General features: G+C 38.6%; 1 protein-coding gene across 1 annotated transcript; it reads right to left on the bottom strand.

The window, feature by feature from the left end:
* Positions 1 to 7,310: 7,310 nt before the first annotated feature.
* LOC146582039 (uncharacterized) lies at positions 7,311 to 11,467 on the bottom strand. The gene is made up of 3 exons (XM_085290295.1): positions 11,059 to 11,467; positions 8,687 to 8,763; positions 7,311 to 7,982 (listed from the first exon to the last, which is right to left on the bottom strand). The coding sequence occupies exons 1-3, from the start codon at positions 11,369 to 11,371 to the stop codon at positions 7,890 to 7,892; spliced, it is 483 nt and encodes a 160-aa protein (XP_085146421.1). The 5' UTR covers positions 11,372 to 11,467; the 3' UTR covers positions 7,311 to 7,889.
* Positions 11,468 to 14,837: the final 3,370 nt, after the last annotated feature.

The following is a 14,837-nucleotide window of genomic DNA, read 5'->3' as shown; positions in this document are numbered from 1 at the left end:
TGCATACTCTAGCTCTCTCTGTCTGTCTCTCCCTCACAGACACATGTCCGCACATCGCAAAGACCTCCTGTGAAGTGACTGGTGTGTGCTGCTGTGTCCAGTGCTCTGTGATCAGCCCTCACAGAGAATGTGTGCTCTCTGTAATCATCAGGATTACAGTGGCATCAGGGTCTCAGCTCCCCAGCTCCACAACACAGTTACTCTCCATGTGAAGCAAAGTGCTCACACAGCACGAGCTTAGTCTCCTGTAATACGCACGTGCATCTTAACAAAGGAGCCTCTCTGTCATTACAGTGCTTTTCTACCGATTCCCTACCTACAGGTTTATAATGTGCACGGGTAACTGGGTGTGAGCTTATATTTGAAAATCAAACAGAACTGTTAGACTTTTGGTAATCAAGAAGGGTATAGGTGAATAATGGTGAGAAACATCATCACATACCATCATATTTTATATTAAAAGCGGGACACATAAAACTGATAAAACTACAATAGTGTTTAAAATTCTAAATGATTAAAAAACCATGCATTTGCACGCATGTTTCTAATAAATAATAAAACAGGAGGACAGAGGGCCATGCACTTTAAGGCGGGACAACAGCCCTGTTAGGCTAATATATGTAATTGAAGGAGCATTTGATAGCCAACTGCTGGCATATCCTATGTGAACACTTCGCAACTTCAATTAAACCATACACAAAAATCATCTAGAGTATTTTAGTTAAAATTACAGAAATAGTAATAACAGCATCAGCTGTAACCCACAGAAGTTTAATGCATTCAACACACAGTGGGAAATGTTTTAAAAAAGGTACCACCGTATTGACTTAGAAGCAACGAAATAACTAAACCAGGTTCAAGGACAATGCATGCAAACACATGTAAAACCCAGATTTTCGTGAAAAGAGCTTATCTTGAGGTCAATCTCAAAATTATATCATTGCCCTCAGTACTTTATTTTTCCAACATACATAATGCCTAAATAAATTAGGACATAACCCAGGTATACCATAAAAAGAATACTTTTATCCTGAGTATCAAAGAGTTGAGAGCTTAACTAGAGGAAAAGAAATATCACAGCTCCATCTTACAAAGAAACATTTGATAGTTAACCTTCATTTGCTTTAGTCGTTTTTTGTTTTGTTTTTTTTGTCTAAAAAAGAAAAATTCTTAAAACACAGATAAATGCCCTATACAACATGTCACCAAAACACATACAGAAATGTAATTCTGTATGTGTTTCTTCAAGTGATGAAGCCCATGTTACTGACGGTGCCACAGACAGTATATAAGAGAGTCTGTTAGGGAAAACCCATTTTAAAAGCCTCAAACTGAGTGTTTCATTCTCACCATCACCACCAGCAAAATAACTGCTTACACTTTAACAGCAACTGAAGTAACTTAACCATTTTCTCTTTTTGGTTTGTAATTTACTTGAGCTGCATTCGTTTTGCTGCAAGTTTCGGGTATAGATGCACTCAGACTCAGATATTTGCCCTTTCCTCGTCTTACGAACAACCGCAGCTCTATAGTAATGAGTAATAGCTTTCTGAAGTCACCACAGCAACACCGACACATGTAAGCTGTACCACACGCCAGCATCTCACAGTGACGAAATAAGACAGACGACAGCTCACCTTTACTTCAGTCAAAATAGAAAAACTGTAAAGCTACATGCTTTTTTTTTAGCAGTAACACAATTTCCAGGACTTGTAGCATGATGTTTAACGGCTTTATAGTTAAACACACTAACTACAGCCATACTAACTATATCAAGATGGTAGTGTTTCTGGGGGCACAGTCTGGTAATCATTGTACCAACTAAGAACAGCCTTTATGGCCACAGTGTACCCATTTCCTGAAGGCTGTTTCCAACAGGATAATATACCATGTCACAAAGTTTAAAACACACCAAACATGACAGTGAACTCATTGCCACAATAATGATTCCATACATTTTTCTGTAGTTAATTTGTAGCCATGGAAAACATCAATAAATAAAATCCCCCGAGTAATTAAAAAAATCCCCATCTCACCACAAGTTACAGCTTCCCTATATGCTAATGTGCATGTGACACTCTAAGTCTTACAGGAAGTCAGCCTTTAACCCACATGTGCTGCTAAATCAAACCACAACAAGCATTCAGTAAAAGTATCTCACAAATTTCACCACAAATTCATGATGCACCATAGTCTTAAAAGGTCACATTTATGATTCTTCTGAACACGGTAGCAGATGGGAAACATCAGCTTTTAGTGTGATCACGATCGCAAGTGGCAGAAATATTATGTGAAAGAAATAGTAGAAGCGAGTGTGCCGATGTGTTAAACTTAGCACTGCATATTACAAACAGCAATGAAGTCAACTTTCATGTTCATCGTGTATGTAGCAATTCCCACAATACCCACCAACTACAAATATATTTCATAAACCTGATTTACGTTTCCCATTGTTTTATTTGGGGCTGCTTCAACTTGGTATGATTATTGACTCATTTACCTTTTATTTATTTACTTTTTACTAAACTTTAAGAACAAATGAAAAAAAGTTACTACAAAATGTATTTGATATGGAACAAAATGGTTTATCACTTTAGTGTACAACTGTATGGGCTTTATGGTACCTATGGCATGGCATTGCTAGCAACTCCAGGCAGCACAATTTGTGAGATCATTTTTATTTATAATTGACCATAATCACACTGTATATTGTCAACAATATATAGATATAATGAAAAAAGCACATCTTTGCTGCAGTATGGGGTAACATTAGGATCGTGGATTATACTAAGGACTTTTAAGGGAAACGACAGAGATAAGAGTGGACTGCAGCACTGTAATAAAGCTGTAGATGATGATCACTGACTTTCTGTTGCATTACAAAAGGACTTAAATGGCTACCCTGGGTCTGTGTTTTAAGCTGATAGCAAACTAACGCGCAATACTTTAAAGTGATGGTGTGACATTTAAGCATGGTTCTGTCTGATGGCCAAGTTAAGAGCAAGCAGTCACAGTACCCCAAATGCCAAAAGCACACAGCTGCAATTTACCATCTTGTCAGTGCGGTTGTAACTTCTGCTATCCCAATTACAAGCTAGCCATTGCATAATTTTTCTACTGTCAGTGCAAATAAAAGCAGGAGAAACCTAGAAGATATGTAGTTAAGTGATCTAATGGTCAGGCGCCCACCAGAAAGTCCCCAGAGCTATTTGGTCCCAAATACCTTCATCTGTTAAATTTTCCACCCACGTACCCCTACATATTTGAGAATCATTGGCCAACAGCAAAGAAATCCAGCAGCAAAATATCAATCTAATCTTCAAAAATGTAAAAAGGAAAAAACAACAACTTTAACCCACTTTGGTTTTATCTTTCTTGCCACACAGTCAGTGCTCAAATTTGCTGACAGTGTCAGGCGCTTTTTCTCACATTAAGCTGTCTCAGTCAGGATGTGGCATAGAAGGTGTTAAAAAGTAATGAATCATCCAACATCACGAAAAAGTAGAAACACCACTGCAATGCCATCAAGGGTAATAAGACTTTGCATTTTATAGAAACTAACACAGGTTTATTTTAAGATAAGCATGAATTTAAAGGCCAAAGAGTACATATCGCCAGTTCCAGCTAATAGTGCAGCGGATAACTGAAACAATCTACAAGCACCAACATTTGCATATTTTTCCCCCTTTAGCCAATAATTTTAAAAAAGAAAATCACTTTAGCCCCTTGAATTTTCAAAATGTCAAAACTTCCCAATTCAGTCGTCATCTCTATCTTAGAAAACAATTGTTTGACTTATAGAAGTTTGTACTCTTGATTTATATGCTTCTGATCAAAAGTAACCATAATCTATAACTATAAAATCTCTCTGCATGTATCTGAGTGTCTTAGTTTCAGGTAAAACAAAATGATTGAAATGAAAAGATTTTCCCTTCCCCCACTTTTGTAGCACTATGATGCATACAGCTAGGTTCAGACATTCACCCAGCGCCAAATTCTTCCATCTATTTCAATGAATTTCATGTATTCAATGCATAAAGGTTGGCTGCTCAGCTTTCTTATGTTCACTCTCACTTCATGAGAGGTTATCCCAGACATTAGGTATGAAGTGGGGTTCAAAGCTTCTTCTTGTGAGGTTACTATTCAACTAATCTAACTACACCATCAGATTTTCATGCAAGTGTCTGCTAAACTTTTAGAACTTTAGTGTTTGCTTTATTCTTCAGTCTACTATTTTAATCTATGGTAAATGCACTTATGCAAACACAAGCTTTTGGGTTCAGTATCTTGCCCAAGACATGCACTGCAGGAGTCAGAGATCAAACGAAAAACCTTCTGAAATCCCTCTAAAGCTGCATCCACACTACAGGTGATTTGCAGCAGTGTGGCGACCTCAGCCTATAAAAGATTAATGACATTTGTGTCTTAAATCGACCACATTAAAAACCCCAGGGGGTAATCCCAAGATTCACTTTTCTCAACACTGAGGAGAGAGGCTGATGTAACTATCAGTGAGAAGCACAACGCCATTGACTGACATATGATCAGTAGTGAATATATCAGAAAATACCCAGTTAAGCAGAGCCTGAAATGTCCACTAGCGACCAGTTACCAAACAAAGCAACACGTGACCAGCTTCCTGTGTGGATGCAGTTTAAATCCTATGTCACCATACACAGCAAGCTATTGGGGGGCCACGGGTAAGACAGGGGTAACTATTGAGGAGTGTAACAGGCCCACCAAGTAGATGCGAGTGAAGCAAAAAGTATAACTTGTACTACTACAGCCCACTCCACTGCTAGCAAACTATTATGAAAAAAGGCAAACTTCTGAATAATATCAGACTTCCAAACTCAACTTCCACATGGTAAAGTATATGAATTGGCTAAAATCATTAAAAATGGCAACTCTAGTTTACATTATCTGAAGAATAAATAAATAAATAAAGCCATGTTGAAAATGCCCACTATCTTGAGTTTTCAGGAGACTAAAGGATAGTCATCATAGTAAATATGCCACTTTGGGTACTTGTATCCACTTGTGAATGATTTCCCTGTAATGTTTTTAGCTGTACTCAACTACATTATTTCCTGAAATAAAAGAAAAGCGCTGGTTTTAAAGTGGACTGACATTCCAACGCCTCTGACCATGTAAACAATGCGGCTAACCAGTGATCAACAGGCTTGGCAACACCGTCTGAAGGTACAGCTGCCAGTCTGCCAGTCTCCTCGCAGACTGCAGCTCTGATTGTTTGAAGGCCTCTATACCACCCCAACGCACATTTATCCTCCATGCTTTAAGAACACCCTCAATAAACTGCCTGTTTACTATGTTCAAAACCACGCGCCCTATTTGCTACAGAGCACATCAAATTATGAACAGAGGTTATTCAGATTCAGATTCAGAAGACTTTATTTATCCCCAAGGGGCAATTAAGAGAGTAACTTTGCCGATCGTACATACAATACACAAACATCACATGGGGGAGACAGGTCAGGCTAGGTAGCTGGCCGGTCAGCTGCACAAGCAGCGACCCGGAGCCGAACAATGGAAAAATGCACAACATCGGGAAGGACAAGGAGAAAGAAGAACTCCCCTCAAACTGAGCGTAACTGAGATATGTGAACAAAGTTAGGCCTCTTTTTGTAGACTTGTATTGACATTGTGCCTAAATCGTTTTTTCAAGCTACATTCTTTTAAACCTGACACAGTTATGATTCTGTCAATTGGGACTCTAATGTACAAAAACTTGTGCAATTTTTGTTGTGGGGTCTTCAGAAAAAAAGTGTTTACTTTTAAAGGGCTACCTTGTCATCAGACTTGTTTAAAATGACAGGCTGCTGGTCTGAGAGACACATGTTTGAATGCATGTGTTCTATAGTTTGGCGGCTGAGAGGTGATTGAATGTATACCAGTTTAACCCACCGATGAGCACTTTGCATTCAGACCTTCACCATTTAATTTCAAGGTTATACAGCAACATAGCTAACAATCTACTGTGTAAAAATTTGTGTCACACGCAACATCATGTTAAGACATTAAGAGCTGTATTTTTTAGCGCACACTATGGTCGCAGAGACACAACTTTGCTGAACTCTTGCTGAGATTGCTGACACGGCTGCCCTGATATGTGTGGAGGGAAAAAGGGTAAAACAAGTGACCTCTGAACACAGAGGCAATGAGGCTCATCAATCAAAACATTAAGAAACTGCGGAACAATTTAAATTAAATTGTGCGACTCCATGGTTTAACAGCAATTATATTACACTTAAAATAATCACTGCCACATGCCTCTCAAGTTGATATACTAATATCAATCCTGTCAAAGAGAATCAACTTGAAACGTTTGGTTCTAAGTTCAACATTGAAACCTGTGGGGAACCAGAAGAGGTCAATACAATTAATAAAATTCTTATTTTTTCCTATTTCTACTAATGAAAATTTTTTACTTTAAACTAGTGAATCAATCAATGAATACAGTGAAAACAATTTAAAATTTTTACTTTTGACTTTTTTGGTTTTTTTTGCTAAAACAATCACAAACTATCTTCTTTCTCAAAATGTAAAATAACAGGCGCCGAATGTGCCCTAAAATTTGAAGCTTTTATTACACATTACAAGCAAATTCTTAGTCTGAGCAAAACAACTCTCTCAAGCAAAGCACAAGCCCCGTTAGCCCAACAAAATGGTAACAGAAAGCCATTTATTAACGTGGAAATCCTTTCTATGATTATTTTAAGTTCACACATTAGAATTAAAAAGAGTTATTTTTTGGAGTGTTTGACAAAGTCTAGATTCTACTTAACATGAAACTTGTCATATGCATCTTTTTTTTCCTCCAGTTGAATAGATTTATAACAAATTTCACAAAGTTGTCACTCCACTGATCTCTCCCACTTGTCATTTTCTCTCATTAACTCCAGGGTGTTGTAGGACGACAGGCAGGGTACACCCTGGACAGGGCACTTGTCCTTAAACAGGTTAAACCACAATAAATAGCAATAGCATACATGTGGTGTGTGTACGCTTTTCTGCCTCAGTGATTTTCCTGCAGTTTGAAATCTTGTAAGATCGTGTGATATCACGAAACCAGGCAACTAACCACTCTTGCTAGATTGTATCATGTCATTTCAACAAGAATATATTTAACAAGTGTTACGTTGTTGAATTGCATGCACATCATACATGATTTAATTGCATTCACCATGTTTATATATTCTGATTTTGTTCAAATTACAAGTTAGACTCTTATAAATTTAATAACCACCCAATTTCTCTTTTTTGAGTGTTTCCAATACAAGCAACTTAAACATTTATAAGGTTTCCTGTTTTGGTTATAAAATTGTTGCTGCTGAATAACTGAAAACCAAAAGACCAACAAAAAATAATATGAGAGGCGGTGGTGCCCTCTGGTGGATAAAGGTAATTCCTGCAACATCCTGGACCATGGATGAAGTCGGGATCATCAACTTTGATATCTTTTTTAAAGAAAAATTTGGTTGCACCTAAGAAAATAAGTGCAACCGTGGAAAAAAGTTAGTCTAGAGCCCTGTTAAAGGCGCTGTCATGTTATGTAGACTCAGTTAACATTTAGTCGGTAAAATATGTATAATTTGAAGAAGACTTCTGCACAATTATTTCACTGACCGATTTAATAAGATAACAGTTTCAGCTAAACACAGTAAACGGTGGTTCTCTCTGAGAAATGCATTTCTATGCAAACTGCTTCAAGATCCAGCAACCTGACCTTTAACAACACTTCTAACACACACCCAATGCTTAACAAAGTAAATGTGGCAACCGATGAGAACAAAGATTTAAAGAAACACTTGTGCTGAGTACTAGCAAGTTGCCTACTATGTTTGTGGGCCACTATGATCCTCGCAGACTCATTTGGCCTTAGTGAGAGCATCCAGTCTCTGTCTGATAAGCTGATTCTCCTCCAACATCTTGGAGATGGTCCTAAGAACAAATTGCTTCGCCTATCCAGTGAAGGGGAAAAAATCAGAGGAAAGGGAAAAGAGAAATGGTGTAAATAGATCTTGCCTTATTCGTGGGTCTAGAGGACACAAAATACACATATAACTTTTGGTGAGCCATATTTATATTTCTACATAAATATGACCCAAAACATCAGATTTCTGAATTAATTTCTGTGACAAGCAGAAATTAACATGACCCTCAAATACTGACTGTAAATTTGGAAGTACATTAAAGGCAGGTGTCCTATCAACAGGACCACAACCGTGTGTAAATAATTTTATTTGAATAACATAGACATTAAGTGATCTCCACAACTCACATTTGATGAAAAGAATAAATTTTTTTTGGTTGGTTTTTACATGCTGTAATGTTTTCAGTCATATTTTTGCAACAAGAGAGAAAAATTCAAAGGGTTCACAAACTTTTTACTGTAACTGCATGCCTGTTTAGAAGTCCTGATGCACAGTTTGAGCCTTTATTTAACTTTTGAAAGTTAGAGTTTAAGGAAAGATCAGTCACGCTAAAGTTAAATTACAAAGTAAAACATAAAGAGGTTTTCAATATACAGTGAGCCTGATAGAAGACAATTTTTTGTTTGCCATTAAACCCTAAGCTATTTAAAATTACACTAATTTTAACTATATAAACTTGTTTGGTACACATTGTTACCATTTTTCTGCTGCACACTTTGCACACCACCTACCTTTTCTTTCTCGTTTGTTGCTTTGCCAGTGGATCTTTGGGAGAAAAAGAAAACATCTCCATCTGCAGTGTCAGCACCTGACCGCAACAATGACAAACAGGATGAATATTAGGTTTTTTTTTATAATAATAAGGGATTGCATTTATATAGCGCATTTCGAGACCCTCAAAGCACTTTACAATTCCACTATTCATTCACTCTCACACACTGGTGGAGGCAGCTACAGTTGTAGCCACAGCTGCCCTGGAACAGATTGACAGAAGTGAGGCTGCCATATCGCACCATCGGCCCCTCTGGCCATGACCAGTAGGTGCCCAAGGACACAACGACCGAGACTGCCCGAGCCGGGGCTTGAACCGGCAACCTTCTGATTACAAGACAAACTGCCAACTCTTGAGCCATGATTGCCCACTTTCTACTTCTTCTTACAGCTACTCTCTTTAGAAATCACCACTACAGATCATCTGCATGCATCTCACCCTATCTCACACATCCTCCTCTGTGAAATTAACTCTCTGCATATCCTTCTTCACTACATCCATGAACCTGGTCTGAGTTCTCTTTTCCTCCTGCCAGGCAGCTCCATATTCAACCTCCTTTGTCCAGTATATCCACTATCCCTCCTCTGCATATGTCCAAGTCATCTCAGCCTCGCCTCTCTCTTTGTCTCCAAACTGCTCAACCTGAGGTGTCCTTCCTATGTACTCATTTCCACCGTCTACAAACCGTCTCACTACCATCTTGCACACCTTCCCTTTCACTCTTTCTGCTATCCTTCTGTCACAAATCACTGACACCTATCTCCAATTGCTCTACCCTGCCTGCACTCGCTTCCTCACCCTACTTGTGAACTGTCCCTTACTTTAGATGGTTGATCCCATTTAAACTCATCCACCATCACTTCCACATATGATCATCATGTTCGACTTGGCCATGATTTGACGTCAGATGCCCCTCCTGATGCAACAATCCCCATTTATCCAGGCTAGGGCCTGACACTAAAAGAACACTGGCTTTGTGTTAGACTTTTAGTTTCAGTCTAGGTTTATAGTTTCACCAGCTTGATATTAAGGAGGCCAATGTGAAATGAGCTGGCCCTGGGGGTGGACATAACAGCAAAAAGCTTAATACAGTTATGTAAACAACACTAACACTCAAACACAGTCAAAGACAAACTTCATACAAAACACTTAGTAATGGAAGCGGCTAACAGAACAATACTAAAAATTACTGAAATCATTCTGTAAAAAATACAGTTTTAAGTTTTTTTTTAACACTTGTGTTAAGGAACACTGATTAATACTGGTGAAAGCCAAAAACAACTATAAATATACTGCACATATATTTCTTTTGCCATTCACTCATCCCTCAGTGCTGTCTTTTACATATTTTTAAACTATATTTTGAATAATAGGACATCGCATGAATTAGGACATTTAGAGAGCACAAGACATAAACACAGCCGCTAAAGAAAAGAGGGGTGAATGTGAGAGTGAGCGCTCTTATTTCTGTTCAGTCCGGAGCAGTGTCAGTATTATGCACAGGTCTTGGAGGTCCAGGCCCACACAGTCAAGTCACTGTGGCCCTTAGCTAAATTGTACTGAAACTTTCAACTGTAAGTTACACTAATTCATACAATTTGGCACTGAAAAATACAAACCACATCACCGACAGGCTTTTGCAGTGCAAACTCAAATTAGGTATTTGGTTTACAGTAGTTAAGTGTTTCTACAGCAACTGAGTGAAGAGGACACTGAAATGGATGGGCAGGCCGGACTTTGGGAAGATCATTCATCAGCTTGCGCAGCTAGTTTTAAAGCATGGCCCTACTTGAAAATTGCAAAACAAATGTTACACACGGCACACTTACACTCAATTGTCCTAGTGTGAGGTGAGCTCACTGATCTACTTCTGCATCCAAAGCAAATTTTCTCTATGAGTTAACTATGCATGCATGGTTGTAAATATATGTGTTTTATATGTAACCTATTTACTTGTATTGGTAAATAGGCTGTAGTCAACATTATTTACACATTGGTACTGTATATCTGTCTATATATACATAAACACACAGACGTACATTACGTGTTTTGTACGTATCTTTATGACTGCATTATTGTACTTGTACTGTGTATTGTGACAGGAATATTCTTTCTGGCTCCAAATTATTTACCATCATTATTATTCATGAAAGACATTTTTCATAGATTATAGGCCAACAAGTCATTTATACCTTATTTTTATTTTTATACTAATTTTGGGGAGCATATACCGGAAATCACAAGACCTGTGCTCTTTTTTAAGCTAGCAACAGCTCACTTAACTGTTCAGCCTTAATAAAGCTACATAGTTAGCTTATTAGCTAAAGTTACCCAAAATACTACACTGCCTTTCTCCTCCTTGGTTCATTGCTGCCTTGGTATCATTTACTGCAGGCTCCAACATCGACCTTGCCGGCGTTTTGTTGTCCTTTGTTACTTTTCCGAGCAAACTGTGGCTGGTGAGTCTGGGTATTTTTACTTTCAAGATGGACCGAGGCTTTGCGCGTTTGTCTTTGCGGCGCTTGTTCCCAGTCTTCTCCCTCGGGGTCTGAGAAAGGGACTCTGTCTTATCCGATTCAGTTCTTTGACTCGAGCTCTGCTGTGACCCAAACTGGGGGACATACACAGTCTTGACTCGCCGCATCTCTCTTTTTCACACCTTCTCACACTTGACGGATGACACTTTGTGCTTACTCTGCCTTTTTCTGTATTGTGCTTGTAACGACCAGCAGGTGGCAGTGTTATTCGAAAAATGTGGATGCCGAAAATAGCCAGAATACTATCTCTTGAATTAACCTTTAGATGTATCCACACAAGAATGATTCTAATGTTTGAAGTATTTTGTATTTTTAACTTTTTTTAAAACATTTTTAAAATGAGAAAAGGAAAAAAAAAATACACAACAGCAACTGAACGATGTCAAAATCCGTTTTGTGTGTTTGTGTGAGACAGTATATACATGTGTGTGTAACTGTCCAGACAATTCCTCTCTCTTTTCTAGCCTTTTCCGTCACTGAATGTAGTTGTGACAACCACCTGTTTCAGGCTGTAATCCCTACACACAGGTACGTTGCATTTCCCACACCGACATCTGACTATCAGGCACGTGCAGAGGGGGGGGGCTAGAGGGGCTTGAGCACCCGCCCCTTTCCTGATGAGTGCCCAAAGTGCCCTTTTGTTGAGGCAACTTTTAAATTTTTTTAATTTTATTTATTTATTTTTTTATGTGTGTTTGCGTGCGGAGTCCTGTCTGTGCCCCTCAACAATAATATTTAACTATTAATCACAGTTTTGCTAAATAAAAGGATCTGACTTGCATCAGTCACATGATCACATTTAACCAATGATCACCCTTGACGGCAGAACGCGCTGGTTACGAGCCGGGAACGAGCTCACAAAGAGCACGCGCATTTTTTGCGGTCTGGAGCTGTAGGAGAAACACAAGTTAACTCAGAGACACAGACTTACTATATTTCTTCCATACAGACTGATGCGACAAAACCAGTAAGTAGGTGTGCAGCGTACACTGTAGTCTATAGCACCCAAGAGTATCAGCTTATTACGTACACGTTGGTAAGTTTTCTTGTAGCAACTGACGAACTGAAACAAACGAGCGTGCTGTGTGTGCAACAGCGTGACAAACATTACCTGTCTTTTTATTAACTGCACAAGTAGTGCTGGTCATAGCTGCTGGCTATCTGTGTAAGGCTGTCATGGGTCTGTTGCTCTGTCACCGTTTTAGAGAACATATTTAGTAAGTAAGTTACAGCGCTTTTCCTGCCTTTCTGGAAGGATTATATTTCACTAAAAAATGATCTAATATGCATGTTCACAATTATGCATTATTATAATTATAATATATTAAAAAACACACACTGTATTTTAAAGAACATACATTAAGAAGCAGATTATATTCGATTTATATTTTAAATAAGACAAAATTTGGATTTTACAGCAGTAAAATTATTGTATCTCTACAGTTTAAAAATGTAATAAGCTTTGCCCCTGCACAGAGTGGATAGTGAAACAAATGGAATCATCATAAATACATTATTTCATATTTATTACTTCCCCCTCCTCATTGCTTTATTATTGTAGCTCTAGTAATAAATAATAATGTAAGGATTCTGGATCAGCACCGAGATGCCCATAGTATATACAGTATTCTGAAGAAGGTCTAAAATGTCACTGTGTGTGTGTGCATGTGTTTGTTTTATGTATATGGATTTTTTTAAATTATTAATCATGATATAACATTGTCCAGACATGCCTGGTAAGGACATGAGGAGGGAACAGTAGGAGCTGTGTGAGGCTACTAAAGGCAGTGCTATAACATTTTTCTGTCATCATTTTATTATAGATTAAGTGCAAGAGTTGTTAGGTGTGGATAATTAGATTATAGTTTATTGCAATAGCAAGTTGTGCCTTGTTCTCAGATGGACAGCAAGTGGAAAGTGATATATGAAAAGATGGGATGGAACGAAGAAGAGAAGCAAAGAGTGATTCACAGGCAGAGCCTAGTTTATTTCTCACAGTTTTTTGTTGCCTTATGGTTCCAAGCGCTGTCACCAATCTTTGCATTTTGTTATTATCTCATGACACTTGTTTAATCAGCTACCATCTCTATGGACTTTTTAATGTCTACAGTCTCAGATCAACACAGCCCTGCCCTCCAGCACTATCAGCTGCAGCAGCAGCAGAAACCCCTCAACAGCAACATTGTACCCATCAGGTAAAACATCAGCTACGTTTGCTTTGCCCTGTTGCCCATATTAGATTCTTGATGAATGTGTGTTGTTGTTATTCAGCCTGGTTCAATGTGCCCCTTTTTAACTTTGAGCATCCGCCCCTTTAAACGTCTCTGCACGGCCCTGTCTGACTTTACAATCTTCATTACTTGAAATTTTGTTCTCTTGGCTTGCCCTATCTGCTTCTTCTCCTGTGGCCAAGTTGTGGTTTTTCTCATGCCACAGCTTCCCATTGCTTCAGTGATCGATGTTTGCAGTTGGGAACAACCATCCAGTTGACTTCTCATATGTGGTGTGGCAAGCTCCTTTGAGAGCTCAGTGAAAAAGACCCGTCATGGATTTAAAATACCATTCTTGAATTTGGGGCGCTAAGCCATGGAAAAGGTGTAGGCATTCAGGGCGGCAGCGTCAAGTTGTACAACAGCACCATGGGCCACCTCTAGGTTCTACACTGGCAGATATATGTGCCATCTGGTCCATAGTATCTACACCTCCTTTGGTCTTATAGAATATGATCAATTGTGTTCCCCCCCCCCCCTCCCCTTTCTGGTATTTTTATTCACAATTTAATTTTGATACAATGTGCTCAGGAGTACAACACCCATTCCTTTCCTGTTGACATAGCTGACCATAGTAAGTTTGAATCCTAACACTGTGCTGTAAGCCAGGACTCTGAAGGCTTCATCAGAGGAACGATGTCTGCCTTAGGCACACTGGGGAGAAAGTTAACTGTGGTGATGTTGCATTGTGTGTTTCTGAATCTACTGGACAATGTTTTCCTTCAGATTCTATTGAATTTGCCTCCCTGTAAACCATTCCAAATACTGCAAAGAGGATCCTTGCATCACAAACCCAGAAAATCTTCTGGTCATACTTGACAAGCTTGTTTGGCATGTGCAGTAGACATTTGAAACCTCCCCCTGTAATGCACAATCACTTCTGATGAATTGCTGTCTGAATGCTGAATGAATGCCGTCTGTCATTTGTAAAATAATATTAAGGACCACAAAGTGTGGTCCCCCCAATTCTTTTTGGTTATATAGAGATCTCTATAGATCTCTAGATCTAGCTGACAGTTACAAATCACAAGTTCCCATGAAATTCCATAAGAAATGAATGCAGGTCATTATTGACCCACTTATGGACGTCTGGAGTATTATTTAAAAAAAAAAAAAAAAAAAAAAAAAAAGTATAAAATACATAAGGTTAGAGGAATAGCTGGAACATGAAACTTAATTAGATGTTGCAAGATAATAACTACAGGTTTAGCCCAAGGACAAAAATCATTACCGTCTAGAAATAGTTTGTCTAGATTAGCAGTTTGCACTAACAATCTTCTATGCTCCCCATACTGTTTGCAAA

The sequence above is a fragment of the Mchenga conophoros genome, linkage group LG2 (genome assembly GCF_057382185.1).
Source record: "Mchenga conophoros isolate Kocher_MC1m ecotype Shallow Benthic linkage group LG2, M_conophoros_male_GT1.1, whole genome shotgun sequence".
Lineage (NCBI taxonomy): Eukaryota > Metazoa > Chordata > Actinopteri > Cichliformes > Cichlidae > Mchenga > Mchenga conophoros.
This window is presented reverse-complemented; position numbering and strand designations above follow the sequence as displayed.

What these genes read in the sequence shown, in the direction of transcription:
- LOC146582039 (XM_085290295.1), bottom strand. Translation starts at nt 11,371, where the DNA reads ATGCGGCGAGTCAAGACTGTGTATGTCCCCCAGTTTGGGTCACAGCAG. An exon ending in AAGGCAGTGTAGTATTTTGG is followed by an intron (nt 8,764 to 11,058) that starts GTAACTTTAGCT and finishes TGTTGCGGTCAG; the next exon opens with GTGCTGACACTGCAGATGGA. An exon ending in CAACAAACGAGAAAGAAAAG is followed by an intron (nt 7,983 to 8,686) that starts GTAGGTGGTGTG and finishes TTCACTGGATAG; the next exon opens with GCGAAGCAATTTGTTCTTAG.